The 24756-nt window shown below is 41.6% G+C and overlaps 5 protein-coding genes across 5 annotated transcripts in view; all 5 read right to left on the bottom strand.

The window, feature by feature from the left end:
• Positions 1–1494: 1494 nt before the first annotated feature.
• LOC310767504 (protocadherin gamma-B1-like) lies at positions 1495–18255 on the bottom strand. The gene is made up of 2 exons (XM_083624544.1): positions 17763–18255; positions 1495–4578 (listed from the first exon to the last, which is right to left on the bottom strand). Exon 2 carries the CDS (start codon positions 4137–4139, stop codon positions 1683–1685), a length of 2457 nt encoding a protein of 818 aa, XP_083480670.1. The 5' UTR covers positions 4140–4578; positions 17763–18255; the 3' UTR covers positions 1495–1682.
• Positions 6623–9416, bottom strand: LOC310767369 (protocadherin gamma-B1-like; the record flags this gene model as incomplete). The annotated part of the gene is made up of 2 exons (XM_083624239.1): positions 6623–6631; positions 6987–9416. The coding sequence occupies 2 exons, from the start codon at positions 9414–9416 to the stop codon at positions 6623–6625; spliced, it is 2439 nt and encodes an 812-aa protein (XP_083480365.1).
• The window catches only part of LOC310767368 (uncharacterized protein), a 49228-nt gene continuing 31840 nt past the window's right edge, over positions 7369–24756 (bottom strand). The window contains exon 5 of the mRNA XM_083624238.1: positions 7369–9859. Coding sequence (XP_083480364.1) covers positions 9794–9859 — 66 coding nt within the window. The 3' untranslated portion in view covers positions 7369–9793. The remainder of the gene's footprint in view (positions 9860–24756) is intronic.
• Positions 12459–15329, bottom strand: LOC310767511 (protocadherin gamma-A6-like; the record flags this gene model as incomplete). The annotated part of the gene is made up of 1 exon (XM_083624552.1): positions 12459–15329. Exon 1 carries the CDS (start codon positions 14877–14879, stop codon positions 12459–12461), a length of 2421 nt encoding a protein of 806 aa, XP_083480678.1. The 5' UTR covers positions 14880–15329.
• On the bottom strand, positions 20532–23173 carry LOC310767510 (protocadherin gamma-A6-like; the record flags this gene model as incomplete). Its single annotated transcript, XM_083624551.1, has 1 exon — positions 20532–23173. The coding sequence occupies exon 1, from the start codon at positions 22962–22964 to the stop codon at positions 20532–20534; it is 2433 nt and encodes an 810-aa protein (XP_083480677.1). The 5' UTR covers positions 22965–23173.

Genomic DNA, 24756 nt, shown 5'->3' with positions numbered 1-24756 from the left:
AACAAATGTTCTTTTAACATTAGTCTTCATCTTTCCTAATGGAATATACACTGGTGGTGAACATGACCCAGCTTTAAAGTACAGCAATTACAGGATGTGCAGGTGTATGTCCTGGCCAGATTGACTCTCCATAAGAAAACATTCCATGCCAAAGAGTTAAAAGGGCATCTACCATTGGTAGCTGTGACTCAATAGTCATTTGTCCCCTATATTTCTGCAGTATGGAAGCATGACTAGAGATGGTATAAGTAGAAATACTAACCACATGCTCCACATCCACACATCCTTACATACAAAGTGTTCACTACAACTGTTACAATTTGTCATAATCTCTAATGCAAATGCCAAGGAAATGAATGCCAGTACTTTGCGATTGCATCCACACTGGACATCAGTAATGTACAGTGGTACCTCAGGTCAAGTACTTAATTCGTTCTGGAGGTCCGTTCTTAACCTGAAACTGTTCTTAACCTGAATCACCACTTTAGCTAATGGGGCCTCCCGATGCTGCCGAGCCGCCGGAGCCCAATTTCTGTTCTTATCCTGAAGCAAAGTTCTTAACCTGAAGCACTATTTCTGGGTTAGCGGAGTGTGTAACCTGAAGCGTATGTAACCTGAAGCGTATGTAACCCAAGGTACCACTGTATAAGAGAATAAAGGACCTGGCCAGGGCAGGAGCCGGGGGGGGGGGCAGGGGATAGTTTCGGGTTCATGATATGGTCATGTTTGGTTTAGGGTATTTGTCAATTCAGGGACCATTTCCAGTATATACATATCTTGGAAGCGGGGGGATATGTGCATATTATTTAATTTTTTATTTAAAATAATTCTATAGTCCCCCCACCACTACCCCCCACAAAGAGTGGTATACAACATCTCTAGAAATCATGCCAAGAGAAACTCCCTTTTGATGTCACTCTTCTACACAGGTTGTACATGAGCATTTTTCATTCTACAAACAGCATGCAGTCACAGGACCTAAGAAATGCTTGTACAACTGATAAGCTTCCATCAAAGCTCCACCACTTAATATGTTGTGCTATTCTCATCAGACCCAAATCCCAAGCTCTATCTGTGACAGGAACACAATATCCAAATGCTATGTAAGATTATTTGTATATATGAGAACCAAATCAAGTTATTCTAAAACGTTTAGTGATTAATTAATCCTTTACTCTCATTAAATAATCCAACCCATAAAAAGCTCCACAAACACTTCCTAAAATTCAGTTGAAAAATTTTACCAATTACTAAAAAATTTACCAACTTATTTAAAGAATATTCTATGAAAGACTTTTTGGTATTTCTTCTTGTAAATTTCTTAAAGGACAGAATGTGAAAATAGCTACATATTCAATTGCATTTGTACTGCAAAGATAAGAAGAAGAAGAAAATATCATTCTTTCCACTCAGCCATGCTGCACCACTCTGTGATCTTAGCACAACACCGAGTTACCATGCAGATTTGTACCTGGACAATTCTGACAGAGCCTCCGCCATCCTGCTATTCTGCCCCTCAATAGCTGCTGGAAGGTCCAATTAGCTTGCTCTACAGCAGTAGCAGCTCAATACTACTCCCTACCTACTTCCCTGATGACATGGTCTGAATTCTCAGGGATGCCAGTTTGATAACATCCACTGTTTACAATTAAACTCTCAAACAAGTGATAACACCAAATTCCCTATAAGGAACATGCAATATAACTCACCGTGCTGTCATTTTCCTTTTCAGAAATTAAATTGCCTCCACTAACCATCAAAGAAATGTCAGAGTTGCCATTGCAAAGGATGTTCTCTGCTATTTGGACAGTGGGCTGCAGGAAAGTCAACTCATTTCTCCGGGATTCAGAGGACAGACAGACCTGGTAGGAATAAGGCAAAGTTCCATCCTCATAATTGGGTGGGAATATGGCACCAGCCTTTGAATGGGGGTCAGGAATAAAGCACTGAAGGAAAGTGGGGTTCCTTGACCTTCGAAGCTTCATCAGAATGGTCAGAATCACCGTCACCAGGAACAGGAAGGACACCAAGGTCAAGGCCAATACCAAATAAAACTGTAGATCAGACTGATATTCTGAGTCATTTGGTTGGGAGTTCATTTCTGGAAGAGCCTCCTGGAAGTTCTCAGCAAACACCAGGCTCAAAGTTGTGGTGGCTGAGAGAGGAGGATGCCCATTGTCCTTCACCAGGATGACCAGCCTCTGCTTCACTGCGTCTCTCTCAAGTAATGCTCGGACTGTTTGCACCTCTCCTGTGTGGGAGCCAATGCTGAAGAGTGAGGGCTCTGTGGCCTGCAGGAGATGGAAGGAGAGCCAGGCATTGTGTCCTGAATCAGAGTCCACGGCCACCACCTTCGTCACCAGATAACCCGACTCAGCTGACCGAGGCACCATCTCAAAGAAAGGTGAGCCCTCTGTTGATTGTGAGGGGTACAGGATCTGCGGAGCGTTATCATTTCGATCCAAAACACATACTGTCACTGTGGCACTGCTATTGAGTGGTGGAGAACCTCCATCTTGGGCCTTCACTTGAACCTGAAACTCCCTGAATTGCTCATAGTCAAAGGAGCGTTGGGCATAGATGATCCCAGTCTCAGAGTTAATGGAGACATAGGAGGAAAGAGGCAGGTCCTTGATGTTGCTGTGAAGGATGGAGTAAGTGATTCTGGCATTGCGATCCAGATCTGGGTCAGAGGCCTTGACATGGAAAATTGAAGCTCCAGATGGGTTGTTTTCTGGAACGTAAGCAGTGTAGGAAGATTTGTCAAAGGCTGGTGGGTTATCATTGATATCTGAGATCTGTATTGATATGGATTTGTGTGTGGAGAGTGGAGGTGTGCCTTTGTCTGTGGCTGTGATTGTAATATTATACTCATGAGTCCTTTCTCTGTCAAGGGCACCATCTATGAGGAGCTTGAAATAATTATCCGAAGATGAGACTATCAGGAAAGGTACAAGTTCCTTCAGGTGACAGGTGACTTCTCCATTATCCCCAGAATCCCTGTCCTGAACTTTAATGAGAGCAATCACAGCTCCAGATGTGACATCTTCCGGAACTGGGCTGGACACGGATGTAAGGATCACATCTGGGGCATTGTCATTCTCATCAAGAACCTCAATCTCCACATTGCAATGTGCTGCCAAGCCTCCTCCATCACTTGCCTTAATTATCATCACATATTTTTGTCTGTCCTCAAAATCAACACTTTCTATAAGTGTAATTGTTCCATCTCTGGGATCGAGATGAAACTTCTGCTTGGCTGTTTTTGGGATATCACTGAAAGTATAAGTGATCTCAGCACTTGACCCTTCGTCACTGTCAGATGCTTTGACTTGAAGCACAGAGGTTCCTTTGGGTGCACTCTCCTTCAGGCTCACTTTATAGATTGTCTGGGTGAAAACAGGAGCATTGTCATTAATATCAATAACTGTTACCAATATTTTGGCTGTTCCGGTTTTTGGAGGTTCTCCACCATCCATGGCTGTAAGGACCATGTGGTGCATCTGTTCCTTTTCCCTGTCCAATTGTTTCTGCAATATTAATTCTGCATATTTGCCACCATCATTGCCAGCTTGAATTTCTAGTTTGAAATATGGAGTGGAGCTCAATTGATAATTCTGGAGGGAGTTTATTCCAATATCATCATCTTCAGCATTTCCAAGAGCAAATCTAGTTCCTGGCAGAGTAGACTCACTCAATTCAAGCTCAATATTTTCATTTTGGAAATGTGGGGCATTATCATTGATGTCCTGGATAAAAATATTTACGTGGAAAATATTCAAAGGATTGTGTGCCACAACTTCTAATTTGAGGACACAAGTGGATGATTCCCCACAGATCTCTTCCCGGTCTATCCTCTCATTCACATATAGGTAGCCATTTTGTTCATTCAGATCAAAGAATTGCTTTTCTGACGAAATACCAAGCTTGCGTTTTGACAGCTCTCTGACATCCAACCCCAGATCTTTAGCAAGGTTCCCCACAAAGGAGCCCTGCTCTGCTTCCTCTGGAACTGAATACTGAACCTGCTCAGACACCACCTGGCAGAAGAACACAGACCAGAATATGAACAGAAACAGTACTTGCCACCTGATGATCTTCCTTGTTCTCTCTGCCTGCTTTATTTCCATCACATCCATTGTTGTTTCTGATTTCTCCTCCTCTTTCACTTCAGTTTTCAAGACTCCCAGTACACTTATGTGAGATAACAGAAATACTGTTCTTTTGAGCTGATCTTTGGGAAACTGAGAGCTTTCCTTTCTTGCGCAGCTTTTAAAATAAAAGCTTTTCCTTTCTGCTCAGCTGAAGTGTTAAGAGAGAGAGAGACTGCTCCAAGAGTCTCAGAAATGCTGAGCCATGGCTGCTCCCACGTTGTCCAACAGTGACACTCTGAGTCCATACGGTGAACTGCTTTTACTATTTCTATAATTCTACATGGAATTTTATCTCTTAAGTAGGGAATTGCTTGTAATACATGTTCACCTCTAAATGCAATCAGAAACAATTTTCTTCTCCATCACTTGTGTGCATCCTCTTCGCTTCCCAGTCCCTCACCATTCAGCATCATTGCTTTATTTTCTTTCTTTAAAAACAAGTGGGGAAAAAACACAAGAAAACAATAGGAATAGTAGAGGAGGGGATGATTGTTGGTGAGGAGGGCTCATCAGACATAGAAGCTTTGTTTCCAGAGGCTTCTAAAGAAATTGTGGTCTTCTAGGTCATTTAAGGAGTGTAATTCCTTGTCAGGGTACACAAGGTTTGTCAATGTCTCCTTTATTGGATCAGGAGGCAGAGGGAACTACACTTTACATCCTCTCTGGCAGGAAATTCCACTTCTGTGCATGTTCAGGAACATCATTTCTGGTTCAAGGTTAGGACTGTATTACCTCTGTCCATTGACAGTTCCCACCAGCACCTCACACCTTTTCAAAGGTGATTTTTTTTACTTGAAATGGGGAAGAAATGGCAGGGAGGTTTAGCTAACGGTACTGATGAACCCCATTTTATGTTTGAAACTAATTCAAAGAAAACTGGGTCCTCACTGAATTAAAGTGATTAAAAAAGATGGGAGAACTTATATTTAAAATCTTACCATAGGACCTGGACTAAAGCTAGCTGCACTCTTTATAAAATAGATAACATGTAATGCATTATTATGTTATTTGCTGTCTTTCATCCAGTTTAAACATAGCATTAATATCTCTATACTTTGCATAATTACATTTTAAAAGTTTCTGTAAAGAAATAAAATACTGAAAGACCAAACTAACCAATGTGCATTTGATTAATGTGATCAAAATATTTTACCACTTGTATTTACAATAATGCAATGCAACTATTTCTAGCACCATTTATTCCCATGTGTTCCCAATATTAAATCATTTCCAGTTGCTCTTTAACCATCATACAATTTTGTGTGAATAAAAGCATTGCCACCCCACACGCTCCAGTGCAGTTTTGATTCTGCAATGAACGTACTTCCAGGACATTGTCACAAATGGTCACCCCTACAATATCTCCAAAGTTCAGCCCCTACCACTTACAGCTGTGTCACTAACTTGGCACAAACCATTTAATGTTGTTTGGGGACATCTCTCTAACCAAGGACAGTTTTCTTGTGAGTTTCTTAATGGGGTCAGAAACACATCCCACAAATAAGTGTTGTCCAGCTTGGGATGTTTGGACATTGTCAAGCACTCTTCTTCTGACACCACAGACACATATATTTTCTGGGATTCAAAATTCTACCCCCACCATACATTGGAAATCTCACTGGGTTAGAAACACCCCACCCCTTCCAAAGAATTAGTGTGTTGCTGTTTTTTTCCAACAGTAAAGGTTCCAAGGTATAAGGAGCATAATGCAATCAATCTTACATACGATTGCTTGCATTTTTAATTTGCTTTAATTTGTATTAATCTATTCTGTTGTGATTTTAACTTTCTGTGTGCTTTAAATTATGGCTGTCATTTTAAAAATATTATTTTTATTCATTTTTAATAATATAAAAGTTTAACGATGTAGAACATTTATATACTCTCAATCTAAAAAATACAAAAATACAGATTTCCATTGCTAAAACTGGACAAATCTCCCTCAGTTATAAATTATAACTGTCCCAAATATAATTAGGAAAGGGAGACTTTTGCAGATCCCATACCCATCATGGCTCTTACATGGCTTTAGGACAAGATGTAAATTCCTCAGCTCTCAAGTCGCTTAACCCCCATCCGAGTTCCTAGGAGCTGACTGCTTCTTGGTCTCTTGACACAGAAAACAGCTTTTTCAAAGCACCAGAGATAAATCTCTTGTTCACTCTTTTCCCCCGAAATGAATATGGGAACCAAGACTTATGTCTGGCTATTATCAATCACCATGTAATACTCTCTGCGGGCAGACTGCCAACAAAAGATGTTCAATCCGCTATTTCCTTCCCCATAACACATAAAAAGCTCTCCACAAACTTCCCAATATCTAGTTTGATAATAAGGAGAATTTTGCCAATAACTTAAAAAATTGCAAACTTCTTGAAGCGTATACTATGTAGGATGTTTTTGTGTTTGTTCTTGCATATACTGTATATTCTTAAAGAGAGAACATTAAAATAGCTACATATTCAATTTTAGTCATGCTGCAAAGAAAGAAAGAAAGAAAGAGAACAATTTAGCACTGTCTCCACTAAAACATGCATTGCTGTGGTCCCAGATCATTACCCTAAGTCAGCATGAAGATAGGCATCTAGATAATTCAGACTGAGGTTTTGACAATTTGCAGTTATCTCCCTCAACAACTGCTGAAAAATGCATCCCATTAGGCTGCTCTGCAGCAGTAGCAGCTCAGTATTACTCCCTACCTACCTTCCTGGTAACATGGCATGAATTGTCTCAGATGCCAGTCTGATAACATCCACTGTATACAATTAAACTCTCAAACAAGTGATAACACACCTAATTCCACACACACATACAAAATGCAATATAACTCACCATGCTGTCATTTTCCTTTTCAGAATTTAAATTACCTCCACTGACCATCAAAGAAATGTCAGAGTTGCCATTGCAAAGGATGTTCTCTGCTATTTGGACAGTGGGCTGCAGGAATGTCAGCTCATTCCTCCTGGATTCAGAGGACAGACAGACCTGATAGGAATAAGGCAAAGTTCCGTCCTCATAATTGGGTGGGAATATGGCACCAGCCTTTGAGTGGGGGTCAGGAATAAAGCACTGAAGGAAAGTGGGGTTCCTTGACCTTCGAAGCTTCATCAGAATGGTCAGAATCACTGTCACCAAGAACAGAAAAGACACCAAGGTCAAGGCCAATACCAAATAAAACTGTAGATCAGACTGATACTCTGAGTCATTTGGTTGGGAGTTCATTTCTGGAAGAGCCTCCTGGAAGTTCTCAGCAAACACCAGGCTCAACGTTGTGGTGGCTGAGAGAGGAGGATGCCCATTGTCCTTCACCAGGATGACCAGCCTCTGCTTCACTGCATCTCTCTCAAGTAATGCTCGGACTGTTTGCACCTCTCCTGTGTGGGAGCCAATGCTGAAGAGTGAGGGCTCTGTGGCCTGCAGGAGATGGAAGGAGAGCCAGGCATTGTGTCCCGAATCAGAGTCCACGGCCACCACCTTCGTCACCAGATAACCCGACTCAGCTGACCGAGGCACCATCTCAAAGAAAGGTGAGCTCTCTGTTGATTGTGAGGGGTACAGGATCTGCGGAGCGTTATCATTTCGATCCAAAACACATACTGTCACTGTGGCACTGCTATTGAGTGGTGGAGAACCTCCATCTTGGGCCTTCACTTGAATCTGAAACTCCCTGAATTGCTCATAGTCAAAGGAGCGTTGGGCATAGATGATTCCAGTCTCAGAGTTAATGGAGACATAGGAGGAAAGAGGCAGATCCTTGATGTTGCTGTTAAGGATGGCGTAAGTGATTCTGGCATTGCGATCCAGATCTGGGTCAGAGGCCTTGATGTGGAAAATTGAAGCTCCAGATGGGTTGTTCTCTGGAATGTAGGCAGTGTAGGAAGATTTTTCAAAGGCTGGTGGGTTATCATTGATATCTGAGATCTGTATTGATATAGTTTTGTGTGTGGAGAGTGGAGGTGTGCCTTTGTCTGTGGCTGTGATTGTAATATTATACTCAGGAGTCCTTTCTCTGTCAAGGGCACCATCTATGAGGAGCTTGAAGTAATTATCCGAAGATGAGACTATCAGGAAAGGTACAAGTTCCTTCAGGTGACAGATGATTTCTCCATTATCCCCAGAATCCCTGTCCTGAACTTTAATGAGAGCAATCACAGCTCCAGATGTGACATCTTCAGGAACTGGGCTGGACACGGATGTAAGGATCACATCTGGAGCATTGTCATTCTCATCAAGAACCTCAATCTCCACATTGCAATGTGCCGCCAATCCTCCTCCATCACTTGCCTGAATTTTCATAACATATTTTTGTCTGTCCTCAAAATCAACACTTTCTATAAGTGTAACTGTTCCGTCTCTGGGATCCAGATGAAACTTCTGTTTGGCTGTTTTTGGGATGTCACTGAAAGTATAAGTGATCTCAGCATTTGACCCTTCATCACTGTCAGATGCTTTGACTTGAAGCACAGAAGTTCCTTTGGGTGCACTCTCCTTCAGGCTCACTTTATAGTTTGTCTGGGTGAAAACAGGGGCATTGTCATTAATATCAATAACTGTTACCAATATTTTGGCTGTTCCGGTTTTTGGAGGTTCTCCACCATCCATGGCTGTTAGGACCATGTGGTGCATCTGTTCCTTTTCCCTGTCCAGTTGTTTCTGTAATATTAATTCTGCATATTTGGAACCATCATCGCCAGCTTGAATTTCTAGTTTGAAATATGGAGTTGAGCTCAACTGATAATTCTGGAGGGAGTTCATTCCGATATCATCATCTTCAGCATTTCCAAGAGCAAATTTAGTTCCTGGCAGAGTAGATTCACTAAATTTAAGCTCAATATTTTCATTCTGGAAATGTGGGGCATTGTCATTAATGTCCTGAATAAAAATATTTACATGGAAAATATTCAAAGGATTGTGTGCCACAACTTCTAATTTAAGGACACAAGTAGATGATTCCCCACAAATCTGTTCCCGGTCTATCCTCTCATTCACATACAGGTTGCCATTTTGTTCATTCAGATCAAAGAATTTCTTTTCTGAAGAAATACCAAGCTTGCGCTTTGACAGCTCTCTGACATCCAACCCCAGGTCTTTAGCAAGATTCCCCACAAAGGAGCCCTGCTCTGCTTCCTCTGGAACTGAATACTGAACCTTCTCAGACACCACCTGGCAGCAGAACACAGACCAGAATATGATCAGAAACAGTACTTGCCTCCTCATGATCTTCCTTGTTCTCTCTGCCTGCTTTACTTCCATCACATCCATTGCCTTTCCTGATTTCTCCTCCTCTTTCACTTCAGTTTTCAAGACTCCCAGTAGACTTATGTAAGATAATAGAAATATTGTTCTTTTGAGCCGATCTTTGGGAAGCTGAGGGCTTTCCTTTCTTGAGCAGCTTTTAAAATAAAAGGTTTTCCTTTCTGCTCAGCTGAAGTGTTAAGAGAGAGAGACTGCTCCACAAGAGTCTCAGAAATGCTGAGCCATGGCTGCTCCCATGTTGTCCAACAGTGACACTCTGAGTCCACACGGGGAACTGCTTTTACTATTTCTATAATTCTACATGGAATTTTATCTCTTAAGTAGGGAATTGCTTGTTATACATGTTCACCTCTAAATGCAGTCAGAAACAAATTTCTTCTCCATCACTTGTGTGCATCCTCTTTGCTTCCCAGTCCCTCACCATTCAGCATCATTGCTTTATTTTCTTTCTTTAAAAATAAGTGAAGAAAAACCAAGAAAAACCATAGGAATAGTAGAGAGGGGATGCTTGTTGGTGAGGAGGGCTCATCAGATATAGAAGCTTTGTTTCCAGAGGCTTCTAAAGAAATTGGGGTCTTCTAGGTCATTTAAGGAGTGTAATTCCTTGTCAGGGTACACAAGGTTTGTCAATGTCTCCTTCATTGGATCAGGAGGCAGAGGGAAATACACTTGACATCCTCTCTGGCAGGAAATTCCACTTCTGTGCATCATTTCTGGTTCAAGGTTAGGACTTTTCTACCTCTGCCCATTGACAGTTAATACTAGCACCCCACACAAAGGTGATTTTTTTTTTTTTTACTTGAAAAGGGGAAGAAATGGCAGGGAGGTTTAGCTAACGGTACTGATGAACCCCATTTTATGTTTGAAATTACCGTATTTTACGCTCTATAAGACGCACCAGACCACAAGACGCACCTAGTTTTTGGAGGAGGAAAACAAGAAAAAAAATATTCTGAATCCCAGAAGCCAGAACAGCAAGAGGGAGCGCTGCGCAGCGAAAGCAGCAATCCCTCTTGCTGTTCTGGCTTCTGGGATAGCTGCGCAGCCTGCATTCGCTCCATAAGACGCACACACATTTCCCCTTACTTTTTAGGAGGGAAAAAGTGAGTCTTATAGAGCAAAAAATACGGTAAATCAAAGAAAACTGGGTCCTCGCTGAATTAAAGTGATTAAAAAAGATGGTAGAACTTGTATTTAAAATCTTCCCATAGGACCTGGACTAAAGCTACCTGCACTCTTTATAAAAGAGATAACACGTAAAAAATTTGTATGTTATTTGCTATCTGTCTTTCATCCAGTTTAAACATAGCATTAATATCTCTATACTTTTGCATTATTCTGTTTAAATAATTTCTGCAAAGAAATAAAATACTGAAAGACCAAACTAACCAATGTGCATTTGATTAATGTGATCAAAATATTTTACCACTTGTATTTACAATAATTTAAAGCAACTATTTCTAGAACCATTTCCCCCACAATGTTCCTAAGTAATAAATCATTTCCAGTTTCTCTCATGCAATTTTCTGTGAATCAAAGCATCCCCACCCCCTCTCCAGTGTAGTTTTCATTCTGCAATAAATGGACTTCCAGGACATTGTCACAAATGGTCACCCCTACAATATCTCCAAAGTTCAGCCCCTACGAGTTACATCTGTGTCAATAACTTGGCACAAACCATATAATCTTGTTTGGGGACATCTCTCTATCCCAGGACAGTTTTCTTGTGAGTTTCTTAATGGGGTCAGAAACACATCCTACAAATAAGTGTTTTCCGGCTTGGGATTTTTGGACACTCAAGCACTCTTCTTCTGACACCACAGACACATATATTTTCTGGGATTCAAAATTCTACCCTCCCCTTATATTGGAAATCTCATTGGGGTAGAACCCACCCCCCCAAAAAAAGTTAGTGTGTTGCTGTTGTTTTCTGACACAGGGTGAAGGTTCCAAGTTATAAGGAACATAATGCAACCAATCTTATATACAATTGCTTGCATTTTTTTCTTTTTTATTCCCAGAGTCCCCTCCCCAATTAAGTCTCCTTATCTTATCATTCTAAAATATACAAACATCAATAATATCTCAGTCAATAAAAGGTTAAGTAAAACCATAACTGCTTTTGGAAAATGACATAACAAGCCTTTTGGCAATGGGAATATCAATATCAGCTTTCTGGAGGGAGTGTAGTGGAAAGGGGTTACTTACTATCAGAGAAGTCCCTATGAAGTACCATGGACATGCAAACAAGTCCACCAAAGTTACTTGCTGACTAGATGTTTGACTATCCTATCTGTCCATGCAGACCACAGTAGGTATTTGTAGTGTACAAGCTGCTTGGGGAAAAAAAGAACAATGAATCACTTTGCTTCCAGTTTAAGAGCTTGTCTGCCTGAATGCCTGGAGTGGACACTGACTTCTCATAGGCCCCTAGTTTCTAGTGCTCACCGAGGCAGTAAACCTATGTCTTGCCAGTACCGAGATAGGTGGCTGCTTACATTTATATACTCATTTATTGATATACTAGCTGTCTATCCATCCATCCCAACTTTTGGAAATGTCATGCAGAAATGAGATAAAAACAAAATACAACAGTCAAAGTTAAAACAATTAAGAATGCACCAAATCCATCCGTAAATTAAACAAGAACCCACATACTGAAGTCTTGATCAATACTGGTTGGGAAATACACTTCCACATAAAAACTAGGTGAGAGAAATAAAATTAGGCTAATAACTGTCTCCCAGGCATGATTGTTTGCAACATGTAGGGAACTATGTTTTCTTACAGAGCATTCTGTTTTTTGAGCCCCCACAAGCAGTCCGAAGTAACACAAATGAGGCAAAGATTGGTCACCTGATGCATCAAGATAAAGATTTGATGAAAGAAGATACTTCACAGAAGGATCACATACGCAGTGATGACTAAAAGAAGGAAGAGCTGAACGGAATAAAAAGAAGACTGACATAGTTCTGAATATAATGAGAAAGCAGAGGCAAATGGGAAATATATTCTGATATTAATAAAACAACAAAAAAGCATGTTAATCTAAAATTGTTTGCTCACCTGGACTACGATTAAGCCTTCATTGTTCAAGTTTAAATCTTCACCAGGTAGGATTGGATCCTTTGCCTCACAAGCCTCTTTATTGCTCAGAGTATTGGAATAATTTGCCTTTCTAGAGTCTGTAGTGAGAGAAACCTCCTGGCAGTAGGAGTGCAGAAATGCTCGGACTCCGTCAATCCCCACAAACTGTGAGATAGGAGCACCACTGAAATTCACAGTCCCCGACTCAAGCAGCTGAGAATTTCTCCACCTGTGCAACTTGATGGCCAGCAACACAAGGAGGAAAGTGAAGAACAAGCAGGAGACAAAAGCCACTGCAAGGACCAGGTAGAAAGTGAGGTCTGACGGAGGCTCTACAGGAGCTGAGATGCTGCTCAGGTCTGAGAGAATTGCAGGGATGGCGTCAGCCAGGACCACAGTTAGAGTGGCTGAAGCAGAGAGAGGTGGCTGCCCATTGTCCTTCACTAAAACTACCAGGCTTTGCTTGAGGGCATCTTTCTCCAGAAAGAAGCGGGCCGTCCTGATCTCTCCCGTGTGGAGCCCCAGAGTGAAGAGCCCTGGCTCGGTGGCCTTGATCAGCTGGTAGGAGAGCCAGGCATTCTGGCCAGAGTCTGCATCCACGGCCACCACCTTAGTGACCAGGTAGCCTGGCTCCGAGGAGCAAGGGGCCAGCTCTATCCCCGTGGAGCCGTCAGTGGGAGGGGAGGGGTACAGGATTTGGGGAGCATTGTCATTCTGGTCCAGGATGAAGAGTGTCACTGAGACATTGGAGCTGAGTGGTGGAGAACCTCCGTCCTGAGCCTTTACACGGAACCGAACGTCTCGAAACTCTTCATAATCAAAGGAGGTCAGAGCATATATAACCCCTGTCTCAGAGTTAATGGAGAGGTAGGAGGAGAGGCGGGAGTCACTTCCTTGGTCATCAGTGATGGAATATACTATTCTGGAATTCTCTTCCCAGTCTGGATCACTTGCTTTCAGGGAAAAGACTGAGGCACCTCTTGGATTATTTTCTAGGAGATAAGAGGTGTAGGCTAACTGTAAAAAGACTGGGGGGTTGTCATTTGTGTCTAACAGCTGCAGTGAAATAATTGCAGAGGTTGATAATGTCGGAGTCCCATTATCAGTTGCTGTAATAGGGATATCATAGGTCGCCACTTGTTCCCTGTCAAGGGCTCTGTCTGTCACTAAAGTGTAAAAACTGTCCATTGTTTTTTTAAGTTGAAAAGGAAGGCTATTGGGAATTGAGCATATAACTTCCCCATTGACTCCTGAATCTCTGTCTTGGACATTTAAAATGGCAATGACAGTTCCAGTTGGTGTGTTCTCAGACACAGAGTTGAGAACAAAAGTTATTGCTATTTCAGGTGCATTATCATTTAAGTCTTTTACAAAGATAACAGCCTTTGATCTGTTACTTAGACCACCACCATCAATGGCTTGCACCTCAAATTCATATAAGGATGATATTTCAAAGTCAAGGCTTCCTGCAAGGGTAATGTCTCCTGTTGTTGAATTCAGTAGAAACATTTTAGAATTTTTCTCTGTGTTTTTTTCAAAGGAGTATTTTACCTCTCCATTGGTTCCTTCATCAACATCGGTGGCTCTCACTGTGCACACTATCGACCCTTTAGGAATATTTTCATTCATGCTTGCTTCAAAGATTTGTTGCGTGAAAATCGGTGCATTGTCATTTGCATCTAGAACAATCACATGAATTTGAGCAGTACCAGATCTCACTGGATCACCCCCATCAGTAGCTGTGAAGATGAGATCATAAACTGGTTGCTCTTCCCTGTCCAGAAGTTTCTCCAGCACCAGCTCAGCATGTCTTGCCCCATTTTCTCCTGTCTGCACATGCAGAGAAAAATGGCTACTGCCTGCAAGTTGATAATCTTGTATAGAATTTATCCCTAGATCTGGATCCTGCGCTTTGGGTAGAAGAAACCTGTCTCTAAGTGTTGATGTCTCACTGATTTTCATTTTCCATTCCTTTGGTAGAAACCAAGGTGCATTATCATTTATATCCGTAATTTCCACTTCAATACCATAAAGTTTTAATTTACTTTCAATAAAAACCTGCAACTTCAATATGCATTTGTCTGTCTCTCCACAGATTTCCTCTCTATCTATTCTCTCAGAAATCTGTAAATGGCCATTGTTGACATTCAAAGCAAAATACTGAACCATACCTACACTGGAAACAATGCGGAGTCCATGGTCTGAAAGCTGCTTCCCATCCATTCCCAGGTCCTTTGCAACATTCCCCACAAAAGAGCCTTTCTGCATCTCCTCAGGAATGGAATAGCGGATCTGCCCAGAAATTAGCTTCCAGATAGTCACCATGACAAGGCATTGAAGGATTCCTTTTCTGCAACTCCCGAGTCTCTGGGTTTCTTCCATGATTTTGTACCAGGATAAAAAATGCTGGTTCTGTTCAAAAACTCTAATATTGGTTTCTGGTGTTCCCTTTGTTCTGCTCCTAGTTCCAGTTCAAAATAGCCAAATTGTTTCTAAGCAAAACTTCCTTCAGTTTTGCTTTCTGTACTGTCATGTTCAGCCTCGCCTCAGTTATTGTGTGCTGCACTGTAATAGCTAAGGTTGTGAGGCTAGATCTTTTACTTTTTTTCCTTATTGGTGAACAGCGACACCATGAGGCTCAATACAAAACTGCAGAAGCCTTATTTTGGAATCCTAAATACACATTTTCTTCCATAACTCCTTCTATTCTTTATGGTATTATCAGGAAATTTCAGTTGACTGATCTTTTTGTTCAACTCACTAATAGATATATAACTCATATAAGCCAGTTTTGTCCTTAAAAAAAAAATCACAATAGGTACTTTTTCTCAGGTGTTCTCGTGTTTACTCCCAGTCTTAGTTGAATATTGAATATTATAAGCATACAGTGGTACGTCTAGTTACAAACTTAATTTGTTCCGGAGGTCCATTCTTAACCTGAAACTGTTCTTAACTAGAGGTGTGCTTTCGCTAATGGGGCCTCTTGCCGCTGCTGCGCCGCCAGCACACGATTTCCGTTCTCATCCTGGGGCAAAGTTCTCAACTCGAGGTAACTCTTCCAGGTTAGCGGAGTTTGTAACCTGAAGCGTTTGCAACCTGAGGCGTTTGTAACTAAAGGTACCACTGTATAACCAAGGATCTGGCAGGTGATTATACTACGATATGTGCAATTCAGTCCTGCTCATCTATGTATGCTGATCTATCATGTGCAGTTTTCTAATCATTCTTCCCTGCCTCTCCCATTTCCTTCTCAGAGTTAATTCTTTATTTGACCTTCACATGCAGTTACATTTGTGCGATTTCCCCCCCAACCCTGTCCAAGTGGTTCTGTCTTTCACAGGCAGCTCTTAGATGCAGGGGATTGCATCATGGAAAGTCAACTTCCACAGGGCTGTGCTTGAAAAATAATCATACATCCTCTTTCCTCTCCATCTTTCCCTCCTTCAGTAATCCCATGTGTCCAGTTTCTTCAGTTCTCATCTGATAGTTCCTCAGGCTCTTACACTAACTTTGAGATGAGAAGTTTCCATTACATCCAGTAAGTAGAACTGCAGAGCGTTTTCAGTGAAAGCCAATAATCAGAACAAGATTAATGGAACTAAAGTGTCCAAGAACTAAGACTTGCACCCTGCCCGTCATGAGGATAGCTATTCTTTCTAGTACCATAATAATCTGAAACTGGCGTTTTGAAACAAGAGATGTATTAAGGGTATCAAGAAGGCACTTTTGTTTTCACACCATTACATTCTGAGGTAGCAGATCTGAATCTTTTAAGTCTCCATTAAAGTGGGGAAACAATTTCGATAATCTATCCCAGATACTTCCAGTTTGCTGTTGTATTCCATTATCCTCTTATGATTTTATCACTGACAGCTCTTCTTTTGGAGGCTTGGTTGTTCTCTGAAGTCAACTCAATTTGACTTTGGCCATCAACTCAGTCACTTCTTTGATTTATAGCTAACCAACAATATTCTCAAATGAACACACCTCACATCATGGCCACTGGGAGGTGTGACTACAACTATCTGAAATCCCACCCCTGATTCCATAAGCACCCATAACTAGAAATTTTGCAACTTTACTGTGTAGTTGGAGGCTACAGGTATTCAGATGGCCTCTCATGAGGTATGCTTTTAAGTAGGCACCATGTAGAAGGTAAGATAATAAACACCAGTGTCTCTTCTACTTCCTGCTGAAGTGGGGACCTGAAACATCAGAAACAGAAGCCTAGCTGGATGCCATTTGAGTTGTGGTGAAAGCTGGCGAAGCACAAGAAAACCAAGTGACTCAGAAGGCTTTTAAATAGCATGCCTCTTGCTTGGGAGCTGCTTTCCTCCAAACAGTCTCCATGCAGCTGGGGCGTAATGAGTGAGCTGATCACGCAGGTCCTACCCACATAAACTGAACGCACTCCTCTTGCATAAACTCAGCCTACATGGTTTCTCACTTAGATCCCAACTGCATAGAGTCTACTCATAGAAAGCAGCTCCCTCATGCCTAATAATAGCTAATAATACTTGGATCATGACTGGATGCAGAAAGGGGACATTTTTAACAAAACAGCTTTCAATAGAGATAAATTTAAATCTCTGCGTTAGGTAGGAAGAATCAGGTGCACAAATCTAGGATGGGTGATACCTGGCTTGACAGTTGTACATGTGAAAAGGATCTAGGGCTTTAGCGGACAACAAGGTAAACATGAGCCAGCAGTGCAATGCAATAGCTAGAAAGGCTAATGCAGTTCTAGTTCACATTGACAGAAATACTGGGTCCAGCTTGTGAGAAGTAATGGAATATCTATATCCTGCTTTGGTAAGACAACCTCACCCGGAGTACTGTGCCCATTTCCATGCACCACAGTTTAAGAAGAATATTGGCAAACTGGAATGTGTCCAAAATGGGGAAACAAAAAAAGAATTCAAATTGCAAGAAAAAGCATTTAGACTATTAGGAAGAACCTTTTGCAGGCATGAGCTGCTTGAAAGTGGATCAGACTGCATCCATTAAGTTGTGTACTCTTCTTCATTAGAAGTTCTAAACAGAGATTATCAGCAATGGTGAATTTCCTGCATTGGCAGATGGTTGGACTAGATGATTACTGAGGTCACTTTCAACTCTATAATTCTAATATTTGAAGTGAGAACACATGTGTCTCCACTATGATAAAATGCAAGAATTTCACCTGCTAGAATCATCCATCATTCCATGATCCTTGTGCCTAGCTCTGCTTTGCATATTATACAGGAAGGAATAAATGTCACTCACACCTCTGTTTCCCTTTGTTTCGAACATGTGATGCTCCCCTCAATCCATCCTAGAATTTGGAGTGGTAATATTGCAGCAGCAGTAAATAAATCGTCTTCCTTCTCTATCATTTGTCCCCAAATATATTAAGAAGAATTTGGCAGAGTTCTTTTGGAAGAATAAATCTGGACTCTGTACACTATGGTAATTTACCTCAGACTTTGCAGATAAAATAAGTCACTTCAACAATCCTGCCATGGAGTCAGTGTGGATTTTTTAAAAAAATGTCTATATTTGAGATATAGTCAAGAATATTCAGCTTCAAGGCAGGATTAGTGCCTATTGGAATAAAAAGGCCTGCAGCAGGCAGTGAAATGCCATCAGGCAGGAGGCCCAGAGGACTTTCCAGGGCAGGGAGTTCCACATCCCTTCCATGAATACCTGCCAAATATATCTCAGATAGTGGTCCCCTGTGGCAGGGAGGCACATGACAGCATGTCCACCAGAAGTATTGTACAGTGGTTACCCCATCTAGGCAAAAATATCAATTCAGGTGGTCAGGGAACCAGTACAGCTTCACATCATTTTATAAAGCCTCAGTCCCAAGGCCTGCTCATTTCTCCTCAGCAAGGAAGCGGGGGAGGTGGTTCTGCCAGGCTGAGGGCCTGCTCTTCACCTTTCCTCACTCTAGCTGCTGCCACCTCAGAAACCTGACAGTTTGCCTGTTTTACAATTACACCATTGGACCAGTGGTCACTTTTTTTAATTCTGAGAGAGTGCTGTGTGTGCCAATCACAAAATGGTTGCCATGGGTGCATGGCATAATACAAAATGGCTGCTGTGGGGAGCACGGTATACCACAAAATTAGAGTGAGCACAGTCATGGTGAAACTTTTCCCATAATTGTATTTCCATACTAGGAAAAGCTCAACCTCTTGAATTTCTGTCTGCCATAAATCTGTTAAAGGCACAAGAACCCTGTTTTCCCCCAATGCCAACCCTAAACCAAAGCCTCGTCTGCCATCCTGTATCCATTAAGCACGTCTGAGTAGGTATGTATACCATTATACTGCAAGTTAACTATACAGTGAATTCTTAATGATTGGCAGGTCTTTAGCTCTTTCACAGAATAAGATATGTCTAAGCCTCTTTGCAAAGTGTTCACATTTGCCTTTGGGTGAGTTTTTAACATCCATCCACATTTACTGTGTAGTAATATCTAGAGAAAATAACTTCTAGGGATTACTTCATCTCAGACAAACCCACCACAGGAACGACACATCCCAGTTTCTAGGAACAAACAGCTCATATTCATGGCATTTAAGAACTTTTTTTAAAAAAATCATATAATCAGGACTGTGCGCTCCAGCATTGCATATATACTGGATTTTTATTTATTTATTAGCAAGGTTTAATATGAGGACTAGTAAGGGATTGAAGGTGCTTGCTTAATTGTGAGGGCAGTAGAAAAAGTATTCAGAAAAGATAAAAATTTCCTCAGAAGAATGGGGGAGAAGAGCTGCCAGCACTTCTAAAACATAAAGGCTGCCACAGATACACACAGGAGATCAAAAAGAGTGAATATGCATTTTCTAGAAGAGGCTCCACAGCAGAGATTATTGTTTATCTGTCAGAAGAGAATTAATTACCATACTGTATTTAGTGATAGGAAAGTTCTGGTATATTTTCTCCAGGAATAGTTTTGTATGTAGCAAAAAGCCAAGCAGTGCTTGGCAAGGCCGGCCCAGTACATTTTGGCACTTGAGACAGACCTGAGAATGGCACCCCCTCCTCACCAGGGAAGATGGGGTAAGTGAAGATCTACGTCAGGAACTGACATCGGGATCTGCCGCCCTGGTGGACTCTGCCACCTAAAGTGGTCACCACACCTTCCCTCGTGGGTGGGCCGGCCCTGGCGCTTAGCGTTTCAAAGCCATTACAAGAAACAGCTGTCTCTGCCTAGTCTTATGTGAAAGTTTTTCCTATCCACACACCTCTCTGTCTTTGATCTAATTCCTTTTATAGGTTTGGAAAGTGGTAGAGGTCCATCATATGGAAGATTTGCTTTAATCCTTGCATATGGGAGTGTTTTCTTCTGCCAGTTTACATCTTTGATTTTCCTTCTGCCCTACCCATCCCGGCAGAGAACATGAGAATCCACATGACATTTACTAATGGAAAAGACAGAAGATTCAGCCTAAAACTAATTGCACAAATGCGCTAAATAATCTATCTTAATTCATATTCAGTTAGTATGTTATATTCATTTTTCTCGATTCAGCAGATGCTAGAATATCAGTCAAACAAGTGCATAACTATAACACATGATTATTCTTACTATGCACATGTTATTCCAAAATATCCTACAACTATATGGTACATTTTGGCCAAAGAAAAGCATTTCTGAGACCCAGTGATTTCTGGAGAAGGAACATAAGCATGTGCTTATCTCTCCTATGGATGGTGCCCATAATATTGATGTTCATTAAAATGCTGCATAGCATCAATTATATTTTTACATACCATAATATATACTTGGCAATGAGGATCAGAGAGTCATTTTACTGCTGGGCAATATAACAGTAAAGATAAGAAATGTAATTGTGTGAAATAATTTGTCTGTGTTATAGCATGAAACACAAATACTGAAAAAACAACTGTGGTGGTACTAATAAATATCAAATAAAATGCTATGTATAATAATACCTTCCAGTATAGTATTGCAGATAGCAGATAGATGTAAAATTCACCAAGATGAGTAAGTTCATATAAAATCAAAAGATAACCAGATTAACTCACCTGGACTATGACTGGATCACCATCATTAAAATTTAAATCTTCACCAGATATGATAGGATTCTTTACCTCACAAGTCTGTTGATTGCTCAGAGTATTGGAATAATTTGCCTTGGAAATACTAAACTGGCTTTTCTTAGAGCCTGAAGTCAGAGAAACATCATGGCAGTAGGAGTGCAGAAATGCTCGGACTCCATCAATCCCCACAAACTGTGAGATAGGAGCACCACTGAAATTCACACTCCCCGATTCAAGCAGCTGAGAATTTCTCCACCTGTGCAACTTGATGGCCAGCAACACAAGGAGGAAAGTGAAGAACAAGCAGGAGACAAAAGCCACTGCAAGGACCAGGTAGAAGGTGAGGTCAGATGGAGGATCTACAGGAGCTGAGATGCTGCTCAGGTCTGAGAGGACTGCAGGGATGGTGTCAGCCAGCACCACAGTCAGAGTGGCTGAAGCAGAGAGAGGTGGCTGCCCATTGTCCTTGACTAAAACCACCAGGCTTTGCTTGAGGGCATCTTTCTCCAGAAAGAAGCGGGCCGTCCTGATCTCTCCCGTGTGGAGCCCCAGAGTGAAGAGCCCTGGCTCGGTGGCCTTGATCAGCTGGTAGGAGAGCCAGGCATTCTGGCCAGAGTCTGCATCCACGGCCACCACCTTAGTGACCAGGTAGCCTGGCTCAGAGGAGCGAGGGGCCAGCTCTATCCCTGTGGAGCCATCAGTGGGAGGGGAAGGGTATAGAATTTGGGGAGCGTTGTCATTCTGGTCCAGGATGAAGAGAGTCACTGAGACGTTGGAGCTGAGTGGTGGAGAACCTCCATCCTGGGCCTTTACACGGAACCGAATGTCTCGAAACTCTTCATAATCAAAGGAGGTCAGAGCATATATAACCCCCGTCTCAGAGTTAATGGAGAGGTAGGAGGAGAGGCGGGAGTCACTTCTTTGGTCATCAGTGATGGAATATGTTATTCTGGCATTTTCTTCCCAGTCAAGATCATTTGCTCTTAAGGAAGAGACCATCGCTCCTCTTTGGTTATTCTCAACAAAATAGAAAGTATAGTCTGTTTTTTCAAAGAGGGGTGGGTTGTCATTTGTGTCTAAAACATGAAGTGTGATAACTGTGACTGTAGAAAGAGGGGGGACTCCATGGTCAGTAACAGTGACAGTAATATTGAAGACTGACACCTGTTCCCTGTCAAGGGCACCATCAGTTACCAAACTGTAAAAGTTATCCATGGACTTCTTTAGCTGAAAAGGGAGATTGCTAGGGATTGAACATGTGATTTCCCCATTGATTCCTGAATCTCGGTCTTGGACATTTAAAATGGCAATTACCGTTTGGGATGGTGAACTTTCAAGTATGGTGTTGGTGGCAAAGGTAATTGATAATTCGGGTGCATTGTCATTCAGATCCGTAACTGATATCACAACTTTTGATCTGTCACTCAGGCCTCCTCCATCTTTGGCTTGTATCTCAAATACATATAAAGATGATTCCTCATAATCAAGATTCCCAGTAAGGATGATTTCACCTGTTGTGGAATTTAACAGAAACATTTGGGAGTCTTTCTTTGTGATTTTTTGGAAAAAATATTTAATGTCTCCATTGATTCCTTCATCCTTATCAGTTGCTCTCACTGTCAAGAGTGTGGACCACTTGGGAATATTCTCATTGACACTCACTTCATAGAGAGGTTGGCTGAAAACTGGTGCATTGTCATTTGCATCAAGGACGGCGATGTGGATTTGTAATGTGCCAGATTTGATAGGATCACCTCCATCAGTAGCTGTGAGGAGCAAATCGTAAGCTGATTGTTCCTCTCTGTCCAGTGACTTTTCCAACACAAGTTCAACAAGTCTGGCACCATTTTCTTCTGTTTGCACATGCAAAGCAAAATGGCTACTGCCTGTGAGTTGATAGCTCTGCACGGAATTTATCCCCCAATCTGGATCTTGAGCTTCAGGAAGAGGAACCTGGAATCCAGGTGTAGATGCCTCACTGATTTCCAGCTCCTGTTCCCATAGAGGGAAGTGGGGAGCATTGTCATTTATATCTGTAATTTCCACTTCAATTCCATAAAGCTTCAGTTTGCTTTCAACAAGAACCTGAAACTTCAACATACATTTCTCTGCCTCTCCACAAATTTCCTCTCTATCTATTCTCTCAGATATCTGCAAATGGCCATTGTTGGCATTCAAAGAAAAGTACTGAATCATACCTACAGGAGAAACAATGCGCAGTCCATGGTTTGGGAGCAGCTTGCCATCCATTCCCAGGTCCTTTGCAATATTCCCCACAGAAGAGCCTTTGTGCATCTCTTCTGGAATGGAGTAGTGGATCTGCCCAGAAACTGCCTTCCAAGAAAGCATCATGAAAAGGCACTGGAAGATTCCTTTTCTGCAATTCCACAGCCTCTGAATTCCTTCCATCCTTGCAGCAGGTTAAAGGCCCTTCAATTCTGATTCAAATGATGCTGTATCCAATTTTTTAAAGAAAAATGCACTTCTGTTTCTTCTTTACGCTGACAAACAGCTTGTTCCTTCAGATATTTTGTGTTTGTGTTTAACGGAAAGGCAACTTCAATTGGGCAGGATTTCTCATTTCTCCTCCATTCTGGTGAACAGTGACACCCAGAGGATCAAGCCCAAAGTGCAAAAAGCTCAGTTTTGAAAATTAAATAAACACCATTTCACTGTACTATTATATTATAGTATTATAAATATTATAAATGAAGATATAGCTAGGATAACTATGTATATTTTTCTATATTCTTTATTTTTTCCTTCAAATTTACCCACTAAGGATAAAGAAGAGTGACAACTTCTGTTGTAGTAAACAAACTGAAAAGGAGCAGGAAAGACAAGTGTGTTTAGGGTTCCTTCTCTACCCCATTACTGGAAATTCTGGAATGAATTGAATTCTGAAATATTGAACTTTCTCAGCAATGTTGTTTGCTGGATATTCAAAAGATTCGTTTTGGATGCAGAAAAAAGAATAGTAAGCCTCTGGTACTTCCTATTTTCTTTGTGTCAGTGCAATGTTTGTAGTTGTAAAGTGAGGAAACTGATATGCTGACACACAGTTCTTTCCTGCTGTTTTCATGGGGAAACAGAGGCATCCATGTGCAGAAAGGCTGACAGAGTTGCGGCATTAGCCAATGACATTCATTGTTGTGTGATACCAAATACACTGGTGTGCATGAAATTCAGCCCAACTTGCTGGTATATCAGTCAAAAACCACAGTTCCTTAGCACAGCAGGTACCACAGTGAAAAGAACAGGACAGAAATGCTGCCATTAAACGCAGGAAAAATAACTAATGCAATATTCCCCACAAATTTGAATGCAGCCTCTCCCCCTACCCCAATATCATAACATTGATCTACTTTTCTAGGTTATTGTAAGAGTTGCACAGCAATATATGTGAAGTGCCTTGAACACTAGGTATTACTGCACAGAGCAAAGAAGTAAAATGGCCACATTCTCTGTAATTTATTGCCACTGCTTATCTGGAAAGGGCTGGGCTTCAGCCACGGCAAGGTTAGGACCATGCAGGTGCACCAGCAGGAATGCCAGATTGGTTGCTGACAGAAGCATACAGACCCAGCCACACTGCTGCCTCATCCACAGCTCCAGCTTATCACAAACACCACTACTGTGGATGGATAACTTGATGTTGTACTTCTTGTTCTACAAGATTAAACTGCTAAAACTGAATTTGGCCATTAGCAGGAGGGACAAGACACTGAATTATCCACTAGATAATGCCAACAAATGTTCTTTTAACATTAGTCTTCATCTTTCCTAATGGAATATACACTGGTGGTGAACATGACCCAGCTTTAAAGTACAGCAATTACAGGATGTGCAGGTGTATGTCCTGGCCAGATTGACTCTCCATAAGAAAACATTCCATGCCAAAGAGTTAAAAGGGCATCTACCATTGGTAGCTGTCACTCAATAATTCGTTCTGGAGGTCTGTTCTTAACCTGAAACTGTTCTTAACCTGAATCACCACTTTAGCTAATGGGGCCTCCCGCGCCGGAGCCCAATTTCTGTTCTTATCCTGAAGCAAAGTTCTTAACCTGAAGCACTATTTCTGGGTTAGCGGAGTGTGTAACCTGAAGCGTATGTAACCTGAAGCGTATGTAACCCGAGGTACCACTGTATAAGAGAATACAGGACCTGGCCAGGGCAGGAGCCGGCGGGGGGGGGGCAGGGG

The sequence above is a fragment of the Podarcis filfolensis genome (genome assembly GCF_964270895.1).
Source record: "Podarcis filfolensis genome assembly, chromosome: 7".
NCBI classification, from domain to species: Eukaryota; Metazoa; Chordata; class Lepidosauria; order Squamata; family Lacertidae; genus Podarcis; species Podarcis filfolensis.
The sequence above is the reverse complement of the archived record's forward strand: the minus strand, read 5'-3'. Positions and strand labels throughout refer to the sequence as shown.